Source organism: Pan paniscus, chromosome 17 (assembly GCF_029289425.2).
Source record: "Pan paniscus chromosome 17, NHGRI_mPanPan1-v2.0_pri, whole genome shotgun sequence".
Taxonomy (NCBI): Eukaryota; Metazoa; Chordata; class Mammalia; order Primates; family Hominidae; genus Pan; species Pan paniscus.
The window spans coordinates 53,422,355-53,446,340 of record NC_073266.2 but is presented as its reverse complement, the minus strand read 5'-3'; the positions used below and the strand labels follow the sequence as shown (position 1 = coordinate 53,446,340).

At 37.7% G+C, this 23,986-nt stretch overlaps 1 protein-coding gene across 2 annotated transcripts in view; it reads left to right on the top strand.

The window, feature by feature from the left end:
• RPRD1A (regulation of nuclear pre-mRNA domain containing 1A) overlaps nucleotides 1-23,986 on the top strand; it is a 78,267-nt gene that overhangs the window by 17,283 nt on the left and 36,998 nt on the right. For both annotated transcript variants that reach the window (XM_008955672.3, XM_008955673.4), the window contains exons 2-6: nucleotides 16,929-17,058; nucleotides 19,671-19,777; nucleotides 19,863-19,960; nucleotides 23,471-23,597; nucleotides 23,706-23,881. In XM_008955672.3, the coding sequence (XP_008953920.1) occupies nucleotides 16,929-17,058; nucleotides 19,671-19,777; nucleotides 19,863-19,960; nucleotides 23,471-23,597; nucleotides 23,706-23,881 (638 nt within the window). The remainder of the gene's footprint in view (nucleotides 1-16,928; nucleotides 17,059-19,670; nucleotides 19,778-19,862; nucleotides 19,961-23,470; nucleotides 23,598-23,705; nucleotides 23,882-23,986) is intronic.

The window sequence follows — 23,986 nt, the reverse complement described above, 5'->3', positions numbered from 1 at the left end:
GCCTGGGCAGCATGGTGAAACCCTGTCTCTACAAAAAAAATATACAAAAATTAGCTGGTTGTGGTAGCGTGTGCCTGTAGTTTCAGCTACTCCCTAATGACTAATAATGGTGAGCATAGTTTCATGTACTTACTGACTATCTGTATATCTTTTTTGGATAAATGTCTATTCAAGCAGTTTGCCTGTTTTGAATTGAGTTGTTTTTTGTTGAATTGTAGTTTTTTTTTTATGTATATTCTGGCTATTAGTCTCTTAGAAGTTTAATGATTTGCAAGCCATATATGACACACATCTTGATGATACAAAAGCAAAGGCGGGTGAAAACCAGTGGCACCTAATCATTAATTAAGGCAAACTGTACTTGTAATCATTGCACAGTTTTCCATTGAACAACATACTCTGAGGTTGGAGGATCCCCAACTCAGGAGGTTGAGGCTGTGGTGAGCCATGACTGTGCCACTGCACTCCCGCCTGGGTGACAGAGTGAGACCCTGTTTTGTTTTTTTTATAAATATATATAACAGAATTTACAATTTCAACCTTTTTTCTTGTACAGTTCAGTGGCATTAAGTACATTCAGTTGTGTAGCACTCATCATTATCTCCAGAACTTTTTTCCATTTTCCCAAACTGAAACTTTGTATCCATTAAACATTAACTCCCCATTTTCTTCTCCCTCAACAACCCTTTTATTTTCTGTCTCTATGCACATCAAAAGCACAAGCAGATACCACTTCATATCCATTAGAATGGCTATTATCAAAAAACAGAAAATAACAAATGTTAGTGAGGATGTCAAAACAAGTAAGAACCCTGGCACATTGCTGGCCAGAATATAAAATGGTGCAGCTGCTATAGAAAACTATATGGCAGTTTCTAAAAAATTTAAACATACTATTACCATGATTTAGCAATTCCACCTGAGTATAAACTCCTAAAGAATAAAGCCGGGACTCAAACAGATATATGCACACCCATAATTCCAATGTTCCACAGCAGCATTATTCACAACAGCCAAAAGGTGAAAGCAACCCAAGTGTCCAACAACAGATAAATGAATAAACATAATGTAGTGTATACATACAGCGGAATCATTCAGCCTTAAAAAGAAAGGATATTCTGACACATGCTACAACACAGATGTACCTCAAAAACATTATGCTAAGTGAATTAAACTAGTCACAAAAGAACAAATTGTATGATTCTACTTATATGAGACACCTAGAGTAGTCACATTCATAGGTCTGACCTTTGTGGGTCCATGTATACATGAATTTTCTTCCTTACGCAGCAAGACCACCAACTCCCTGAGTTTTTTGGCGGGTGGGGTCAAAAATTATATGCAGGTTTTTGATTGTATGATGGGTTGGTGCCTGTAACACCTGTGTTATTCAAAAGTCAACTGTATTTTTAATGCCACACAGTTTAAAAAAGAAATTAGTTTTTCCTAATGTGCACGTTGAAAGTAGTAAAAATGGCCAATTTTGTTAAATCTTGATGCTTGAGTACATTTTTGTGTGTGTGCATTTTTTCCTTGTGGTAAAAATAATCCATGGCAGGACATGGTGGCTCACGCCTGTAATCCCAGCACTTTGGGAGGCCAAGGGAGGTGGGTGGATCACCTGAGGTCAGGAGTTTGAGACCAGCCTAGCCAACGTGGCGGAACCCTGTCTCTACTAAAAATACAAAAATTAGCTGGCAGTGGTGGCGCACGCCTGTAATCACAGCTACTTGGGAGGCTGAGGCAGGAGAACCACTTGAACCTGGGAGGCGAAGGTTGCAGTGAGCTGAGATCATGCCACTGCACTCCAGCCTGCACAATTCAGCTCTTGCTGAACGCACTTATTAGCTGTAAACGTTTTTTTTCATAAATTCCTTGGGGTTTGCTATGCAGATAATCATGTCATCTGCAAATAAGGACAGTTTTATTTCTTCATTTATAATTTTTTCTATTTTATTTCCTTTTCTTGCCCTATTGTACTTGCTAGAATTTCCAGCACCATGTGTAATAAGACTGATGAGAATAAACAGTTATTGCCTTGTTCCTGATCAATATTCGATCTTTCTCCATTAGATGTAATGTTAGCTGTAGGGTTTTTTTTTCTTTTTTTTTTTTAGGTGCTTTTTATCAAGTTGAGGAAATTCTCTATTCTTGATTTCTGAGGGATTTTATCATGAATGATTATTGAATTTTGTCAGAAGCCTCTTCTGCATTAATTGATTTGACCATGCAGTTTTTCTTTTTAGCCTGTTAATATGGTGCATCACATTGAGGTTCTAATCTTGAACTAGCTTTGCATTCCTGGAATAAATTACACTTATCTGTGTTGTATAATTCTTTTTATATATTGCTGAATTTTATTCACTAATATTTTGTTAAGAATGTTTACATTTGGCCGGGTGCGGTGGCTCACGCCTGTAATCCCAGCACTTTGGGAGGCTCAGATGGGTGGATCACCTGAGGTTGGGAGTTTGAGACCCACCTGACCAACATTGAGAAACCCCATCTCTACTAAAAATACAAAATTAGTCAGGTGTGGTGGCGCATGCCTGTAATCCTAGCTACTTGGGAGGCTGAGGCAGGAGAATTGCTTGAACCTGGGAGGTGGAGGTTGCGGTGAGCCCAGATGGCGCCATTGCACTCCAGCTTGGGCAAAAAGAGTGAAACTGTCTCAAAAAAACAAACAAAAAAAGGAATGGGTACATCTGTATTAATGAAGGCAGTTGGTCTACAGTTTTCCTTTTTTGGGTTCTGTGTCTGGTTTTGATATCAGAGTATCATAGCACTAACTTCATAAAATGAATTGAGATGTGTTCCCTCTTCTAGAAGAGTGTGTGTAGAATTTTAAAGATTCTTTAAATATTTGGTAAAAATCTCTGGTGGAAACCATCTGGACCTGGAGATTTCTTTTTGGGGAATTTTAAGATTGCAAACTCAATTTCCTTAATTGTTATAGGGCTATTCAAATTATCTGTTTCATATTGAGTGAGTTGTGGTAGCTTGTATTATTTGAGGAAGTGGTCCATTTTATCTAAGTTGTCAAATTTATATGCCTAGGGTTGTTCATAGTATTTCCTTTTTATCCTTTGGATGCCTGTAGGGTCTGTAGTGATATCCTGTTTTATTCCTGATATTGATAATTCTTGTCTTCCCTCTTGTTTCTTTGTCATGCTGGCTAGAGGCTTTTCAGTTGTATTGATCTTTTCAAATAACCAGTTCTTTGCTTCATTTATTTAATTTCTTCTGCATTTTTATGTTTTTGTTTTCATTGGTCTCTGCTCTAACCTTTATTATTTCATTCCTTTTACTTGCTTGGGTTAGTTTTGTTCTTCTTTTTCTAGATTCTTGAGGGGGGAGCTTACTACAGATTATTGATTTGAGACTGTTTGTCTTTTTTCATGTGTACCTTTGGTGTTCAGAATTTCTCTCAGCACTGCTTTAGCTATGCCCCACAGATTTTTGTTATGTTGTATTTTCAACATATTTTATATGCTAGTTAAAGGATTTTTATGATGGCTGCTTGCTTTATTTATTTATTTATTTATTTATTTCGAGACAGGGTCTTGCTCTGTTGCCCAGGCTGGAGTATGGTGATGTGATCGCAGCTCACTGTAACCTCCAACCTCTGGGCTCAGGCGAGCCTCCTGAATAGCTGGGACTACAGGTATAAGCCACCATGCCTGTGTAATTTTTTAATTTTTATTTTTGTAGAGATGGGGTCTCACTATGTTGCCCAGCCTTGGTGGCTGCTTTAAAGTCTTTGTAAGATCATTTTTAACATCTCTACTTTGTGTTGGGATCTGTTGATGTTTTTTTCCCCATTCTGTTTCAGATCTTCCTGGTTCTTGATATGGGGTGATTGATTTTTTTTAGTAGATGCATGGATTTTGGGAGGTTATGTTATGAGACTCTAGGTTTTTTTTTTTGAGATGGGCTCTCACTGTCACCCAGGCTGAAGTGCCGTAGCACCATCGTGGCTCACTGCAGCCTTGATCTCCTAGGCTCAGCAGTCCTCCCACCTCAGCCTCCTGAATACCTGGGATTACAGGTGTGTGTCACCGCGCCCGGCTGATTTTGTGTTTTTTTTTTTTTTTGTGAAGATGGGGTTTCACCATGTTGCCCCGGGCTGGCCTTGAACTCCTGACCTCAAGCAATCCACCCACCTCGGCCTCCGTGTAGTGCTGAGATTACAGGCATGTGCCACTGTGCTTAGCCAAGATGGTAGATTTTACTTAATCTTAACTTAACTGGGTTTCTCTGACACTGCCCCATCAGGAGAAGGAGGTACTCTGGTACTGTTGTGTGCAAGTAGAAGTTCTGGCTTTCCAGTAGGTCTCCACTGACACCGTGGGGAGGGGAGAAGGAGTATATGGTCCCATTATTGCTGTACCATGGTGAAAGTCCTGTTGTTCCACTAGGCCTCCTGTGATACAGCCCAGTAGGGAGTGTTTCTTTATTGCTGAGTGGGATTGGAAGTCCAGGTTCCCTACTTTGCTTTCTCTGACACTGCTCTGGTAGGGATGTTGGGCTCCACATTACAGTACTGTGAGGGTGGAAGTCTAGGCTTACCGTTTTCTTTGCTGGTATGGGTGTGGCAGAAGATTTTTTCGATGGTGTTTGGCTGGAGCAGAGCTGTTTTTGTGTAAAATGTTTTCCGTTTTGCTGTTTTAATAGAAAAATCATGACCTATATTAAAATTTTAATATAATCATAAAAGCTCTATCACACCTAAAAAAGTTAACTATGACTCTTGGTTATCTGAAGCCCAGTCCATGTTCAGTAGCCCAGATTTCCTCGAAAATGTCTGTATAGTTAGTTTTCAAAATAGAATCCAACAGTGTCCACACATGACTTTTGATAAACAGGTCTCTTAAGTGCCCCTGCTTTTTTCCCATGCAGTTTATTTGTTGAGAAGACTGTGTCACATGGATTTTAGAATTTGTCTAATTTCATTTGGCTAATTCAGCCCTCATGATGTGATTCCCAAGGAATGTTTTATTGATTGTTGGTTGTGCATTTCTGTTGCATCACATTAGGAGACAAATAATGTCACATTATTCACTAATAATAGTTACTTAGACCCATCATTTCATCAGGTTGTAAAGTTGCGAATGTCTAATTCTTTCAGTCTTTCTGAATTTATTAGGTGTGATAGAGCTTTCAGTCTTTCTGGAAGAATTAGAAATTCTTCATTTACTATTTAGAATTCTCTAACGGTGGTTCTCAAAAGTATTGTTCCCAGGCTGCCAGCATCAGTATCACCTGAGAACTTACTGAAAAGGCAAATTCGTGAGTCCTTCCCCAGACAGAAACTATGTAAGCAGTGACCAGTACTCTGTTTTAACAAGCTTTCTTGGTGATTCCGAGGCACACTGGAATTTGAATATCTGTTCTACAAGAGCTTTCCTTCATCAGCCTTTGGTTATTCTGAAATACAGTACATATTAGGAAAAGCAGGGTAATTTTTTCCCTTTGTCAATTGAGTTAGTTTTTTTGCGACCTCTATTTTTTAATATATATTTTTATTTTTGAGACAGAGTATTGTTCTGTCACCCAGGATGGAGTGCAGTGGTGCGATCTTGGCTAACTGCAACCTCCACCTCCCAGGTTCAAGTGATTCTCATGCCTCAGCCTCCCTAGTAGCAGGGATTACAGGCATGCACCACCACGTCTGGCTAATTTCTGTATTTTTAGTAGAGACAGGGTTTCTTCATGTTGCCCAGGCTCATCTTGAACTCCTGGCCTCAAGTGATCCACCCACTTTGGCCTCCCAAAGTGCTGTGATTATAGGCATGAGCCACCATGCCTGACCTATTTTTTTTAAAAGTTATCATTTTGAACTCATGGATTTGTATATGTTTGTATTTCAGACTATCGTTTTTATTTTTGATGCCCTTTTGTCAGTGGCAGCCTCTTGGAAGATTGCTTGTGTCCTTTGGATACAATTGCAGTTTTTAAAATCACTTTTATCCTTTCTAGCGTGCCAAGATGTCCTTGGTACATTTTGTGCATTTCCTGCTTTTATTTGCCAGAGGACGTGAGACTTGACCTGCTTTTATTTATTTATTTTTTTATATTTTTTGATACCGAGTCTCGCCCTGTCGTCCAGGCTGGAGTGCGGTGGTGTCATCTTGGCTCACTGTAACCTCCACCTCCTGGGTTCAAGTGATTCTTGTGCCTCAGCCTCCTGAGTAGCTGGGATTACAGGTGTGCACCACCATGCCTGGCTAATTTTTGTATTTTTAGTAGAGATGGGGTTTCACCATGTTGGCCAGGCTGGTCTCAAACTCCTGTACTCTGGTGATCCACCCGCCTCTGCCTCCCAAAATGCTGGGATTACAGGTGTGAGCTTCTGTGCCCTGCTTTGATCTGCTTTTATTAATGAAATGTTTTTTAGGGACCACAGTGTGGGGCTTGAGAGTGCTGATTGATTTCACTGTAATTTACATTTAATTACAGTTTCCCTTTGAACAATATGGGTTTGAACTGCCCAGGTCCACTTCTATGTGAACTTTTTTCAGTAAAAGTTACATGAGTGTGTCTGCCTTCCTTTCCACCTCCTTCACCCCTTCTGCCTTTGACACTCCTGAGACAGCAAGACCAACCGCTCCTCTTCCCCCTCTTCCTCCTTAGCCTATTCAACATTAAAATGACAAAGAGAAAACCTTTTTGATGAAAACACCTCCACTTAATAATGTTTCCTTTCTATGATTTTCTTAACATTTTCTTTTCTCTATCTTACTTTAGTGTCAGAATACAGTATATAGTTTATATAACATACAAAATATGTGTTATTTATGTTATCAGTAAAGTTTCTGCTCAGTGATAGTCTGTTAGTTAAGTTTTTTGGGAGTCAGAAGTTATACATGGGTTTTTTACTGCACAGGGCATTGGCCCCCTTTTCCCCCAGTTGTTGAAGGGTCAGCTGTACTTTAATAATTGTTTCATTGGTAAAATGAGGATAACTTACCTTGTAGGGTTGTTTTGAAGGTTAAATGAGATACATAATAAACTTAGAACAGTGCTCAGGTCATAAAAATTGTAGTCGATATTATTTCTTTCAATTTATTTGTAAAACAAAAAAGTTTCAGTCTCAATTTCATTCTAGAAGTGTAATGTGAATAAATGGGTATGGTGTATATTCATCCATAACTGTTCCAGTTGACAGTGTATTTTATGGTGGTCTAATGGTCCAGGATGAAGTTTATTCTTCTCAGGACTTTCATAATTCATTTGTTGCATATACTGAAATTGAAGGTTTAAAAATTATTTTTTTCACAAAAATTTTTCAGGAATTTGCATTTCCTTTGGCCTTTTAGAATGGAAAAGATGTTCCTTTGCCTGGACCTGGGTGTTCTTTTGTTCTCCTTAACCAAGCATTGATACAGGAGAAGCCATAGATGATAAATGCACCTACAGGACAAAGTCAGTTGGTGGAGTACCAGGCCAGCACTATGCTGAAGCCTTTTTCAGCATGTAGGCTCAGATTAATCATGTAATATATAATTTATATGTTTCTCTTTTATAACTTAATTCTTCGTTGGTAACTCCCCTTCTTCCCCCCCCCCCGATTCTTCTTGATCTTTCCCAAAGATATAACTATTGTTTACTGTGTTTGTGTGTGTGTGTAACTTAATACTATGTCTTTGATATTTTTCCATATCAATACATCAATCGCTTTCATTTTTGAACAGCTGCAGAATATTGTGTAGATTGTATGGATGTGCCATGGTTTATTCAGTTCTTTCTTGATGCTGTCATGAATATCCTTAATGAATTCTTTGTGCATTTATGAGAAATATATCCATAGGATAAATTCTTAGAAGTAAAATTTGCAAGGTGAAGAAGGTATGTGCATTTATGTTTTCTGATAGATATTGCCAAGTTGTTTTTCTGAGAGGTTGTATTAATTTATGATTTAACCACCAGTGTCTGAAGGTATCTGAATTTGGTCATCTTACCCATACTTTTGTCAATTTTAGTTGGTGTCAGACTTTAGTCTTAGTCACTCTAGTAGGTTGAAAATGGTAGTGGGTTTTAATTCTTTAACATTTGTGTTTCTTTGTACTTCCTGTGCACATGTCTTGACTGTTTTTCTATAGGTTATTGCTTTGTAAGAACTGTAGAGTGAAGGAAGGAAAATGAAAATAGTTGAACTTCAATACATTTAAAAAACGTACGAATAGAGTGCTAAGGAAGTTTGTCTTTCATAATCTGAATTAAAAATTGTTGAGGTTTCTGACAGCAGTGTAATTTTACATGTGTTCCCCTCTCTCTCTGCTGTGCTGGCTGAGGTTAATGATAAGAAACTAAGTTACTGGGACAAGTAATTGAAGCCACAGGTCTAGGCCAAAATGTGTTCAGTAAATGTTGATCAAATTAGGAGCTAGCTGTTGGGTTTCATTCTGGTAGATTTGACAGTCATTGCTCTCAATGGAACTTAGTTTAGTTGTGAAGCACTACATGAAATAAAAATAATTATAGTTAGGGTAGATGTGCCATAGGAATAGTATGGAGTGCTATGAAAGCATCTCAGGGCTGCCTAACCTATGTGGGCTCGTTGGTCAGGGAAAACTGGAGGAACCCATTTAACTGAGGTCTGAAGTATGGTAGGAGTTGGGGAACTTGGAGGATAGTGTTGGAAAAGAGTAGTGTAAATGGTGGAGACCTCTTTGTTTAAGGCCTTTGGTTCATATTAAGGATTTTAAAATGCTGTTTGGAAAACAATAGAAAATCTTCAAAGGCTTGTAAGCAAGAATTGACAGGATCAATCCCTGCTGTGTAATTTGAAATGTGAACCTGAACTCTCCCAAGGAATAGGCTGCCAAATCTGAGACCTCCTGGCAGTAGTACAGGAGTACATCACCTCTACCCACTTTTCACCCACCTCTGCTGTGGAGAAGCAGCCAGCTGTGTCTGACTGAACTCTTTGTCCTGTCTGGGACAGATAGAATCCATTGAAGAGTCATCTGTTGATGATATGCTTTCTGTGGCAAAGATGTTGACTAACTTAAAGCAGTTTTTGGCTTACAACCACCTATCCATCCATAGGAACATGTCTTCCCCACAATGCCACAGGTGGAAGGAAAAGTCTTGAAGTTGTTAGAATCTATAGGTTTTGGAAACAGGTTCAGAAAAATACTCTCAGGATACAAGTCTACACAGCACAGACCTTTCATTTTTGCCTCAGAAAATGCTGATTTCCACAAATGTGTGTTTTTAATTTGTTTGTTGCACTACATTTTTAAAATGAATGCTTAGGTATAAAATTATCTCAGGGTTAAGGAACTGAATTAGATCTATCTCCATGCTTTTCTGAACTAAAAGAAACAGGATTTAGTTGAGAGAGAATCTAGTAAGTTGGAGATAGGCCTGCTGTGGGGAGAGTGATTACTGCAGTAGGACTTAAGATAGCATGAGGATACCAAAGGATTCGGAGAAAAGGGTTCTATAAGATGGAAGAGAAGTTTAGGGCCTTTTAAAAGCCATACATAAGAGGAAGTGCTGCATAATTAACTCCTTGGTTTCAGGAGAGATACGTGGGGATTATTAATGAAAAATTTTTATTATTTTTTAAAATGTTTATAAATGGCGCTGGTGTAGGTGATAATTGAGAAAACCTGAAGATTATCCAGAAAGTTAGGAACAGGTTCCTTTTGATTAATTGTTCTGGTATATTTGAGACTATGCAGAAAACCTTTCTTCAATTCTCATTTGAATTTCACTCAACTTCAAGAATACTTAATGTAGTAGTATTCTGCATTAAACTCTAATGTGGAATTCTTTTTTTCACCTGAAATTGAGCAGTGTTTCTAGTTCATTCTGAAAGACAATTACTGTAAAGAACTATTTAATTCTAGAAGGTGTAGTAAATATTTTCTTGTTAATTGCTTCCTTTTAGAGTGGAGGTGCAACAAATGAGAAATTCCAATTGGAGATTTTGTCAAACAGGAATTTACTGTAAGTGAATAAAAACACTTTTCTTCTATGTAAGTACCACTTGCCTAAAAAGCTTAGAAATTTTTAGGGATGATTAGATGTGGGCAAGGAGGTACTACATAGAAAAATGAAAGGCAAAATTCCTGTGATCACAACTCTAGTTTTGAATTCTTTCTTCTTTCCTTGCCTATTGCAGTATTCTTAGTGTTCAGTGTTACCTACTTCTAGATTTCCTAATGTACCTCAGGGTATCCCATTCGCCCCTGCTCCCAAATTAAAACTTCAGTACTTCTCTTTTTGTTTATAAAATGAAGCTGAAACACTTGTTAGCTTGGTGTTTAGTTTAAATCTTCCCTTCTTTGCAGCTTTACACTTCATTATTCCCTCATATATAATGTACAATGCATTCATTAGGTCATGAGCGGAGCTTCTTTCTGCCAAGAATGTTCTTTTCACTTTAGTTTCATAACACATTTACACATATGGCTTAAGTAGGCTTTTATCAACTTGACTGTTGAGTCGTCTTTTATTCCTAGTAGCTAATGCGGTGTCTGTGAATGGTAGATACCAAGTAATTATTTGTTGACTGTATGAGTGGCATGAGATCTTAATCATTTATAATTATCCTTTAGTTAAATGCATTTATAGTTCCACCTAACTCAAACTTTAGGAAGATAATTAAATTACACTTAAAATTTGAGGATTTAATATGTGTATACTATATAAGCAGGATATATAGAATCTTTTTCTAGTCTATAGTCATTCATTTTACCAGGGAAATAAATGAGGGTGTCTAGTAATTGTTAATAAATCTTTAATAGATTTTTGTTTCAAAATGACTTTTCTCCTGATTTTCTTGTACAAGACCTGTAGTAATGCTCATTCCTCCCATTGATGTGTATGTGTATGTATATGTACATGTGCATATATTTGTGTGTGTGTATATGTGCATGTGTGCATGCATGTGTGTGTGTGTTTCCTTATTCAATTTCCTGCTGCTGCTTTCCATGTAGAAGGTTTCCCTCGGAATGATGGTTCTTATGTTTGTAGATAACAGGATTTTAGTTGTTTATTGTATTTATCAGCATTGCCATCTACTGTAGTTTTAAATTCAGTCTTCATAAACCATGGATGATTAATTTAGATTATGATATTGTGCAGCATATAAAAATGAGTATACATATGGTATGTACAATGTAAGAAAATAGGTAACACTTCTCCTACCACTTTCTGCCATTATGAATGACTAAAACTATGAACTGATTATGAAGTAGTGGAACTAGAGATGACATTTTAATCCTTTCACTGAGTAAGTCTGTTTCATATTGTTTAATAGTCCGGACTCTGATTTCTTTTTGAAGCTTGTTAATTGATCTTTTAGATGAATTGTTTGTGGTAGGTTATATAACTGTCTCCTGGTTATATAATGAACTGAACGTTTATTACCATGCCCCTTCTGGGGGATGTGCTCAACTTTTTAGGTAATTGTATTAGTCTTCTCTCACATTGTTATAAATAACTGAGACTGGGTAATTTTTGAAGAAAGAAATTTAATTGACTTACAGTTCTGCATTGCTGGGGAGGCCTCAGGAAACTTACAGTCATGGCACCCACCAGGCCCCTCCCCTGACATGTGGAGATTACAATTTGACATGAGATTTGGGTGGGGACACAGGCAAACCATATCATTCCACCCCTGGCCCCTCCCAAATCTCATGTCCTTCTTACATTTCAAAACCAATCATGCTTTCCCAGTAGTCCCCCAGAGTCTTAACGCATTCTAGAATTAACTCAAAAGTCCAAGTCCAAAGTCTCACCTGAGATAAGGCAAGTCCCTTCCACCTATGAGCCTGTAAAATAAAAAACAAATTAGTTACTTCCAAGATACAACGGGGGTATCATAGGCATTTGGTAAATGCTCCTGTTCCAAAAGCGAGAAATTGGCCAAAACAAGGGGGGTATAGGCCCCATGCAAGTCTGAAACCCAGCAGGGCAGCCATTAAACCTTAAAGCTCCAAAATCACCTTTGAATCCCTGTCTCACATCCAGGGCACATTGATGCAAGGGGTGGGCTCCCACTGCCTTGGGCAGCTCCTTCATGGGATGATGTTGACTGCCTGTAACTTTTCCAGGCACGAATGCAAGTTGTCTGTGGATCTACCATTCTGAGGTCTGGAGGACAGTAGCCCTCTTCTTGAACTCCACTAGGCAGTGCCTTGTGGGGACCCCATGTGGGAGCTCCAATCCCACATTTCCCCTACGCACTGCCCTAGCAGAGATTCTCCATGAGGGCTCCGCCCCTGCAACAGACTTTTGCCTGGACATCCAGGTGTTTCCATATATCCTCTGAAATCTAGGTGGAGGTTCCCAAACCTTAATTATTGCCTTCTTGCATCCACAGGCCCACCACCACATGGAAGCCACCAAGGCTTGGGGCTTGCACCCTCTGAAGCAATGGCCCAAGCTGTGCCCTGGCCCGTTTTAGCCACGGCTAGAGCTGGAGCAGCTGGGAGGCAGGGCACCAAATCCTGAGATTGCACAAAGCAACAAAGCCCTGGGCCTGGCTCAGGAAACCATTTTTTCCTCCTCGGCCTCTGGGCCTATGATGGGAGAGGCTGCCATGAAGGTCTCTGACATGCCCTGGAGACATTTTCCCCATTGTCTTGGGGATGAACATTTGGCCCCTTGTTACTTGCAAATTTCTGCAGCCCACCTGAATTTCTCTTCAGAAAATGGGGTTTCTTTTCTGTTGTATCCTCAGGCTGCAAATTTTTCGAACTTTTATGTTCCATTTCTCTTTTAAACATAAGTTCCAATTCCAAACCGTATCTTTGTGAATGCCTAAAACCGAATGCTTTTAAGAGGGCCTAAGTCACTTTAATGCTTTGCTGGCTAGAAATTTCTTCCACCAGATACCCTAAATCATCTCTTTTAACCTCAAAATTCCACAGATCTCTAGGGTGGGGCAAAATGCTGCCAGTCTTGTTGCTAAAGCATAGTGAGAGTCACCTTTATTCCAGTTTCCAACAAGTTCCTCATCTCCATCTGAGACCACTTCAGCCTGGACTTCATTGTCTACTTCACTATCAGCATTTTGGTCAAAGCCATTCAACAAGTCTCTAGGAAGTTCCAAACTTTCCCACATCTTCCTGTTGTCTTCAGAGCCCTCCAAACTGTTCCAGCCTCTGCCTGTTACCCAGTTCCAAAGTGGCTTCCACATTTTCAGGTATCTTTACAGCAGTGCCCCACTACTTGGTACCAATTTACTGTATTAGTCTGTTCTCATGCTGCTATAAAGAAATACCTGAGACTGGGTAATTTATAAAGGAAAGAGATTTCATTGACTCACAGTTCTTCAGGGCTGGGGAGGCCTCAGGAAACTTACAATCATGACAGAAGAGGAAGCAAACACATCCTTATTCACATGGTGGCAGGAAGAAGTACAGAGTGAAGTGGGGGAAAACTCTTTATGAAACCATCAGATCTCATGAGAACTCACTTACTAACATGAGAAAAACATGGAGGTAGCTGCCCCCATGATTCAGTTATCTCCCACCTGGTTCCTCCTATGACATGGGATTATGGGAACCACAATTCAAGATTTGGGTGGGGACACAGCCAAACCGTATCACAAGTATATATTATTTATGATTGTTTCTGTGTTGGTGTGATATATTCATGGGGAGAAGAAATAAAGAAAAAAAAAGTAACATTTTAGTGATGTGACCTATCATCTGCCAATTTGTATGGAACTTGCAAACTCCTGATTGAACAGGAAAGGTTAATTTTAGTCTGTACTTAGCATGGTCCCTGGTACATGGCAAACATTAAAATAATATATGCTATTTAAATTGAATGGACGGTTTGGAAAACCGGTGTTTTTGGAAAGAACCCCATGAGCAACAGAAACATAGGAATTAACCAAGTCAGACCTGCCATTTAGTCTTACATTCTTTGTTGCCAACAGTGGCATTTCTTTGCGGAATTATGACATGGTTTGTTTTCCCTTTCTGTTAACTTTCTGTTTCTCTTTTAATAACAATTTATGGCTCTGTTATTTTTAAAAATATCAAAATTCATTTGGAAATTTTTTTGTGTGATTTTCTTGCATTGCTTGCTGTGATTACCGCCATTAATTATTTGCTGTATGTATAGGGACACATAATTTTAAATGGAAGTAAATTTCTTTCCCTGAAAATTTAGGGAAGGGCATAAGTTGTGATGATTGCTGGGTATTTTTCATATTTTTGTTTGGTCCTACAAAGATAAAAGTGAAAATAGTATCTTGGTATTTGGACCCCATGCTCAATCACCTCATGGAATTTGTCCTTTGGAAAACACTGGTAAATATATTTTTAAATCTTGTAAATTTTTATTTTAGTGTATATTGTAAAAGCAATTCTGAATTCTTTGAGAGATTAATATAACCCATGAATTTAAAAAACATTCTAGGGCCAGGCACAGTGGCTAACACCAGTAATCCCAGCACTTTGGGAGGCCTAGGTGGGAGGGTCACTTGAGCCCAGGAGTTCAAGACCAGCCTGGGCAACAAAGTAAGACCTTATCTCTACAAAAAATTTAAAAAATTAGCCAGGCATGGTGGCATGTGCCTGTGATTCCAGCTACTTGGAAGCTGAGGCAGGAGGATTGCTTGAGCCCAGGAGGTCAAGGCTGCAGTGAGCCTTTAGTCTGGGAGACAGACCTTGTCTCAAAAAAACAAAAAAACATTTTTTTTGTTTTTGTGGTAATAAATATTATTTGCCATCTTCATTTTTTCAGTGTACAGTCCAGTAGTGTTAAGTACATTGTTGTGTAGCCAGTTTCCAGAACTGTTCATTTTGCAAACCTGAGACTCTGTACCCATGAATAGTTTCCTATTCTCCTCCCATTCCCACAGCCTTTGGCAACTACCCTTCTACTCTTTTTTTCTATGAATTTGAGTACCTCCAATAAGTAGAATCATACAGTGGTTTGTCTTTTTTCACGACTCGATTATTTCACCTGGCATGATGTACTGGAGATTCATCCATGTTGTAACATGTGTCAACATTTCCTTCTTCTATAAGGCTGAATAATACTTTATTGAATATATAATTCACATTTTGTTTATTCATTGATCAGTGGGTTAGGTTGCTCTTAACTCTTGGCTATTGTGAATAATGCTGCTAACATTGTAAAATATTTTTGTTTCAGTTGCTACTTTTTGTTTTGCATTGTTTTATCTTTTTCTTTTCAGTTGCTACTTTTGAGTCTCAAAAGGTTAACATGCCCTTTTAATTATGGCAGGAAGCATGGTCTAGTTGTTAAGAGGGATTTGCTTGGCTGTTGGACTTTTTGGATTCCAATCCTGGCTTATCTCTTCCTCATTATTTCCCTGAGGGCAAATAATGTTTTTGACTTTGTTTGTTCAGCTGCCAAATAGAGACATATTGTTAGGATTGAGATAATATATGTGAAGTGCTTGGAATAGTGTGTAGCACATAGTGAAAGTGCAGTGAAAGGATTCTGTTTGTTCAGGTACCCATTCAAAAGTGATGCAGGCAATCTCCCAATTAGATAATACAAATTTGAGTTTCTAAACTCATTTGACACTGGGAAGGCAAAAATCTGGATTGAACAATACCAATCTATTTTGTGGGTGGGATTGAGAGGGCAAGGATGGGTACAAAAGAGACAGGACTGAATGTTAGGATAGGGTCCTGATATCTTAACCAGTTATACACTGTGGTTTATCTAACCAGACAAGGATCCTGAAAACCAGAAGTTGGTCTCTGTTATAGCCATCTCTTCTTATCTTTATTCCATGCCAGCAACTTGCAAAATCATGAAAAGTAGTAGACAGCAATTTAAACAGACAAACCAGGTTATACAGTGGCATGGCACAGGTTTGTAAAGTTTGATCAGTTGTGACTTAGTATATGAGAAGGTTGGGCTTCTAGTTGCTCCTCGAGAATGATGTGAACTCAGAGGTGACTTTTTAATATGTCATATGCTTAAATTTGTAAATTGAATGCTTAACATCTAGAGGACCACATGTAGCCTGATCAAGATTTTTGTCTTAAATCCAATAAGATAGCCCACATCAATAGGATACTGCATAATTGGTCCTGACCATAAGTTTCCTACACCACTGTACTATGGATGCCACAAGGTATGATGCTTCTGAATATAACTGTACTACATTGAGTGATTCAAATTTAATTCTAGTAAAATATAAGAATAGTATAAAAGATTATGTTCAACACTGTTTTCCTTATGTATAATCTTATTTGAGTCATATTCAGTAGTAATATGCTATTTAACATTGTAACCAGTAAAAATGTACTGTGGCCCACAACTGTTGAAATCTTGTCTATTTTCTTAGAGAAATGACTACACCCACAGAGCATAGTGAGTAGGGGAATATTTTTGTCATAATGAATTCAGTTTAAAATTTATGGCCATGTAATCTAAAGACAGAAACATCTAAACTTTTCCCATTTACTCTCCCTAGCAGTTAATCTGTTAGCTTGGCAAATATTTATTGCATAAACAAAAAATAGTAATTGATTGAAGGGACATCTCTTTCAACCTATTTTACATTTCATGCTCTTCTGTTGTTTCACAATAGCTTAATAATGATTTTGAATTAACATGTCTATTAAAACAATCTTAAATTCAATGTAGGATTTAGGGTGCCATCTTAATAACATGACCAATCACCATCTTATTTTAAATGACTATATTTCATATAGTTTGTAATGGTTTTACTAAGATTTAATACAGGATAGAGTCACCGAGATGCATTTTTACGTAGACATTAGTTGTATTGGCGATTTTAGCAGCAGTGACTGGTTAGTTTGGTAGTAAAATGAGAGACTAGGGTTGAAATGATACATAAAGGTTAGTTAGGGTTATTTTAGTTCTCAAAATGCTTAATTTAGGTATTGAGAAAGTTTGTCCAAGTAAAGATGTTTTAAGTAGATTTTTAACTTTTTCTTATTTTTCAGCCAAACCAAACAGGAAGCTTACTTTTCTCTACCTAGCCAATGATGTCATACAGAACAGCAAGAGGAAGGGGCCAGAGTTTACAAAAGATTTTGCACCAGTTATAGTGGAGGCTTTTAAGCATGTTTCAAGGTATGATCATTGTTTTGGGTATTAGGTAATCTGTTTTAAATGTACCATATGTCCTTTTGCTAAAATTTGCCTTAAGCTATTAAAATAAAAAGTAGGGAATATAGTGTTTTGATGCTTTTATTTGAAAAGACTTCCCTCTAAATGGCATTTATAAATGTATTAAATGCCTTCTGTGAAGGAAAAATATTTTTTGAACTGTTGCTAAGGTGGGCCTTCGGAGTACTTGATTTACAGCTTTCCTTTAAGAGACCAGAACCAACTGCTATATTGGAATGAACTTCATTAAAAATGAATGAAGGTATTGAAGTAAAAATTTGTGTGTTTATAAAACTATCAGTCTTGTAACGAATATTTCCATATACACTTAGTACTGTTTCTATTCTTTTTTTTTTTTTTTTTTTTTGAGACAGAGTCTCACTCTCACCCAGGCTGGAGTACAGTGGTGCGATCTTGGCTCACTGCAACCTCTGCTGCTTGGGTTCAAGCGATTCTCCTACTTCAGCCTCCCAAATAGCTGGAATTACAGGTGCCTGCCACCATGCCCGGCTAATTTTTGTGTTTTTAGTAGAGACAAGGTTTCACCATCTTGGCCAGGCTGGTCTTGAACTCCTGACCTCGTGATCCACCTGCCTCGGCCTCCCAAAGTGCTGGGATTACAAACATGAGCCACCATGTCTGGCCGTTTCCATTCTTTACTTGCCCTCTGGGTAATTTTGTACATCGCATGTATTTGGTTATTCTCCACACTGTAATGACTTATAGTTTTATGCTCCAGTGCAGATTTTTTTTTGTTCCAAACCTGTGTGCCCAATTGCCTTTTGACATTTTTACTTGCATGCGTCTCAAACATTTCAGGCTCACTGTGTCTGATACAGAACTCATTATGTCCTTGCTTCCCGCCATACTTGTCCCTCCTGTAGGTTTTATACTCTGTGAATGGCAACTTGATCTATCCAGGTGCCTATGCAAGAAATTGTGTTATCTTTAAACTCTTCTTTCTCCTTCAGTCCCCATATCTCATATAGTACACATTGACTCGGTTCTTTGGATTTCTTTCCCTTTTAGTTACCATAATGTATTTTCAGTATAATTTCAATGCCCTTTAGTATTGTTTAATTTCTTTAGAAAACTAGACAGAGTTGCAGAGCTGGTCATAATACTTCCTTGCCTTTGAGTGGTTCCCATTTGTTTTAGAGATGAAGTCTAAAGTCCTGAGCAAGACTTAAGGTGTTCCTTCGTGGCACTGCCTATCTCCCCAGACCTCTGTCTCACATTTATTCCACACAGTCTATAGTCTACAGTTTAAGCTAAATTAACCTTTTTTAGTTCTTTCAGCCTTAAGTCTTCTATATATGTTGCCCCTCCCTAGAATTCAGTAAAATATTTATTGGCTGCATAAATATTTATTATATGCAAAACCCTGAGTGGTAGTGACCAAGACAAAGTTTTGTTCTACTGGAACCTACATTTCATTGGATGACAAAGTTAATAAGTAGATAGACAAGTGAATGCATAATGTCAGATGACAAATGCTAGCAAGAAATACGAAGCAGGGAAAGAACTAAATAGTATGAGGGTGCTCAGTTATGTGATGAGATAAAGAACAACTATTTGGGGAAGATGGCATTTGAACAAAGACTAAAGGAAAGGGTGAAATGAGCCATTTGACTAGGCAGAAAGGATTCTAGGTAGAGAGAATATGTGGCCGAAAAAATGAGATAGCTTATATGCTGGACATGTTTGAGGACCTTAGCAAGGAGATTTGTATGGTATTAGGTATTAGGGAGTGTGTACTGAGGGATTGCCAGAAAGCAGAGCATGTGGGCCTTGTGGCCCAGAGTAAGGATTTTGGTTTTATTCTTGATGTGATTGGTAGCTCTTGGAGGATCAAGAGCTGTATAATCTGATTTACATTATTAGGATGCTTTGTACAGAATAGAGTAAAAGAGTAGAGGCTGGGAGAGTGTGAGAAGACTTTACAAAATTCCAAGCAAGAGATAGTAGTGTTTCAGTCTACAGTGATAGCAATGAAGGAGGTAGGAAACAGTTGGGAGTAGTCTGTTTTTCATTTCCCCATATGTCTAGTCTTAAGATCTCAAATTAAATATCATTTCCTTAAATACTCTTCCGGATATCTCTTAAACTGGGCCAGGTCTGTCTTAAGCACTTTGTTCTCTTTTGTGATACTTATAAATAACAACTGCCATAAACTGCATTTGCATCTCCATGTCAAAGATAGTAACTGGATCAATAAGTATTTGTCGAATAAATTTAAAAAAATAACCTATTAGAAATCTTCCTTAGCCCCATGTCCAGGCCCCATTAGGATAGGAAATCCCTAGCAGCCAGTACTAAAACTTTCACAGTTTAAACTTTTTTTGATTGTGTAATAATATGTTTATAAAATGTTTACTAGAAGCAAGCAGTGTGTCTAGATCACTTCACTTTTGAGCTTCTGGCCACATAGTGATGCTAAGTAGACATTTGGACAGTTTTTTCCCGGGAATGAATGTCTGATTATATTTAAAGTTACCGTTACCTTTTCAATAGCACTATGCATTGTTACTGTTAACACTTTTCTTTCTTTCTTTTTTTTTTTTTTTTTTTTTTAGTGAAACTGATGAAAGTTGTAAGAAGCACCTTGGAAGAGTGTTATCTATTTGGGAAGAAAGGTCTGTTTATGAAAATGATGTATTAGAACAACTTAAACAAGCTCTGTGTAAGTGTAGAATCCTGATCTCTTACCTTGATCTCTTCATTAAAATGTATTCTTTCATTAAAACTTAAATGTTCTTTCATTTCAGATGGTGATAAGAAGCCTAGGAAGCGAACTTATGAACAGATAAAGGTGGATGAAAATGAAAACTGTTCCTCTCTGGGATCTCCAAGTGAACCACCACAGGTAGAAATTTTACCCTGTTAAAAGAGTTACAAACTTTTACTTCAAGTTGCCACCAACCTTTATTAATTTCGTTTCACTTCTGTAAATTGATTTCTATTATACTTTTGGGTACAAGAAAGAAACCACATGAATATCTCTTCCTCATTAACAAATTGCTTATGTTAAATGTAGTATGTTGTATATTTTGCATAGAAATCATGTTTTGTATAGAAAGAGGATTTTTAATTGCCAAATATGGTTAGATGTGAGATTTTAGCTATTTAAACTTTTTAAAATAAAACAAAACATGCCTATTTTCTTATGTGATTTTTTTTTTTTTTTTTTTGAGACGGAGTTTCACTCTGTCCCCAGGGCTGGAGTTCAGTGGCACTATCTTGGCTCACTGCAACCTCTGCCTCCTGGGTTCAAGCAATTCTCCTGCCTTAGCCTTCCAAATAGCTGAGATTACAGGCATGGGCCACCAAGCCCAGCTAATTTTTGTGTTTTTAATAGAGATGGGGTTTCACCATGTTGGCCAGGCTGGTCTTGAACTCCTGGCCTCAAGTGATCCTCCCACCTTGGCCTCCCAAAGTGCTGGGATTATAGGTATGAGCCACTGTGCCTGGCCCATGTATGATTTAAATACACTAAAATTTTCATTCTTGGACATAAACACTGCCCCTTTAAGTATTTTTGTTTTTAAATGTAAAAAGTAGTGTTAGAGTGGCTGGGCGCAGTGGCTCACGCCTGTAATCCCAGCACTTTGGGAGGCCAAGGTGGTCAGATCACGAGGTCAGGAGATCGAGACCATCCTGGCTAATACGGTGAAACCCCGTCTCTACTAAAAAATACAAAAAATTAGCCGGGCGTGGTGGCGGGCGCCTGTAGTCCCAGCTACTCGGGAGGCTGAGGCAGGAGAATGGCGTGAACCTGGGAGGCGGAGCTTGCAGTGAGCCGAGATCGCACCACTGCACTCCATCCTGGGCGACAGAGCGAGACTCCATCTCAAAAAAAAAAAAAGTAGTGTTAGCGTGATATATATGTGTTCATACATTTCTTTGTAACTATATAGAACTATGTAGTTCTGTGGAAAAATAAGTTAGAATTATTATCTTAACACTCTGTGTCCTCCTACATGTTGGTATGGTATGGTATTCCTTAACCATCAGATTAATTCCAGAAAGACTTTCTTTTTTTTTTTTTTTTTTAAATTAAGTGGGCATTGAGTCTTTAAGCTTCCTCCTTCTATGTTTCAAACATGTAGGGGGGACAGATAAAGTGTAAAATGAGAAAATGAAGACAGAACCATACTCTTAAAACAAGGCAAATGTATTTTCATGGGCTAGAAATTGTACACCTAACTTCATAGGTGAGACAAAACCTGGCTTCTGCTGAGCCCTGGTCCCGAAGCAGACATGAGGTTGCCAGAAATTAGTATCCTTTAAGGTCACAGGAATTCACAAGGGCAATAGGAACTCACAGTGCTCCGTGGGAGTTAGAGGACTGGATCCAAATTCACCGAATAAAATCAGAGGCTGGGAGGAGCTCTTTCCCCCATGAAGGTGAAAGAAAAATACAATCAATTACTACCTGTAACTGTGGATTTATATTAGTCTCAGTACTGGAGAAGCAGAAGGAATCAGACCAAGGCCACGACCTGAGTCAACCTACCTGTTTCTTCAGTGATAGGAATGCTGAAGCCCATTGGCCACTATGGACAAGAGCTTGAATAGAAAAGTGATAAGAACGTAACATTTGGAACAACCAAACACTGAGGTTTATGTCTCTTCCTATTTGGTAATAACTCATGACAGAAAATCATTTTTGGCTAAGAGCCTCATGATTCTATGAACAGTGTTTTACCTAAGTTCTAGATAAAGGATCTGGTCTCCTTCCGCTCTCCCTGATGAAAGGGTAACCACAGTTGCATATCTTAGGAGTATTTTTAAGTAATCATCTGCCTCTTCTCTAGTACTTGTGTAAAATGCTGTTGCTCTTTGTTTTATAATGACCGTTTTTTAGATTAGTTGTGCTGCTTAATTATCAATGGTTCAGCTTTGTGGTCTTCATTTTTGTGTGTGTGTTATTCTTTATAAGAAAGGCTAAAATCTCTTTGTAGGTTCCCGTTAAACTCATTTCATTCTCCTCTGGTAGGAAGTAGTAGGCTTAGTATTGTTTCAGACAACTTTGCTTTCTTATCTGATGCTTGATCAGGCATTGGGAACTTAGAATGTACTCATGTAGGACTGTGAAGGTGTGATGAGATCAGGTTGTAATTAAAGCATCAATGCATTGCCAAGACAATAAAGCCAGATTTCTTCTTAGAACTCCAGACAATTAGAATTTTCTAAGAATGATTTTAAAAATAATATATTAGTTGTGGCAACATGAGAAACAAGCTTTCTGGTAATTGTTGTTCCTCTTAAGCACACCTTAATTGTAGAGGGGATATATCTTACAACAAAATTATTTTTTAAAATACTGAAATTTTAAACACTTCTAATGAGTGAGCACACGTAGGATAGTATATTTCTTATTAGTTTCATTCATTCCTACCACACTTGATAATTTGTCATGTGCTACCCTTTTTTTTCAAGGGAATAGTTTAAAAATCTTAATATATACACAAAATTACTAATATCCTATATTTTTTAAAGCATATGTGTAATTTCCTAGTGTTTCTGAATCTAGTATTAGAAATTAAGAAAGAAAGATGAAAAAGATGGGCTGGAGAATGGAAACTAGTAAAAATAAAATTTAATTGTTTTTCTTTGGAATAACTTTATAGACATTATGAGTTATGAAATCACCAGCAAAGAGTTGCGCTTCCCTCCTAATTATAGCTTGTATGAAAACAGTGGAAGTAAAATATTTTAATGATAAAATAATTTCAGTACTGGTTAAGCAATATATATTAGTCATCAGATTATGGAATTTTGAAATATTTTAATCTTATTAACAAGCCATAGGATACTTGAAGATATCATATTTGAACATATTCTAGAACTACATTTCTCTTGGGCTTTAATTACAGCATTTAGAAATGAAATCTGGGAGACTCTTCTGTGTTGTAGTAGATGATTTGTAACCCTCTTTCCATAATATCCAATTTAATACTAAAAAAATCTTCTAGTGTACAATGATAATGTAATGAATGTATCATACATAAAACTTGTATTCTCTAGGTTGATGTTATAGCCTACCTTCTCTTTCACCACTGATGTATTTGCCATATAAATCCTCATTACCTCATTTTAATACTCAAATAATTATTATTACACTCTGTCTCCACCACTGGAGTAAGCTCTCTTCAAGGTCTAGGGCCTTGTCCTGTTTATATTTTCAACACCTAACATAGTATAGCCTTCTTTTTTCTTAACATATGAAAGAAATTGATTGTCTTCAAAAGCAGTTTATATTCGGAGCTTTGTACTAGTAAATAGCCCATAGGGATGAAAGAATATGAAATTAAAGTCTTTTGCACTTGTTTAAGCTCAATTTATTTTGGTTCTGAAGTTGTGTACTTTTTAGACTCTAGATCTCGTTAGAGCATTACAAGATCTAGAAAATGCAGCCTCAGGTGATGCAGCAGTTCATCAGAGGATAGCTTCTTTACCTGTTGAAGTCCAAGAAGTATCTCTGTTAGATAAAATAACAGGTAAGAAAAGAAAATGTGATCCAGAACTTTTTTGGGAGTTGGGATGAGAGAACAGCATATGTCATTGTTTTTGTTGTATAATATTTTATTATCCCGTGCTTTTCTTAGATAAAGAATCTGGAGAAAGGCTTTCCAAAATGGTAGAGGATGCGTGTATGTTGCTGGCAGATTACAATGGCAGATTGGCGGCAGAAATAGATGATAGAAAGCAACTCACTCGAATGTTAGCAGATTTTCTTCGTTGTCAAAAGGAAGCCCTTGCAGAGAAAGAGCATAAATTGGAAGTGCGTAACCTTTTTCTTCTTTAGTGCTTATTTATTTAATTCTCTTTTTGTTAGGAATTTTTAAATATTTTAATCTATGTGCACATTTTGCATTTTTTAACATAG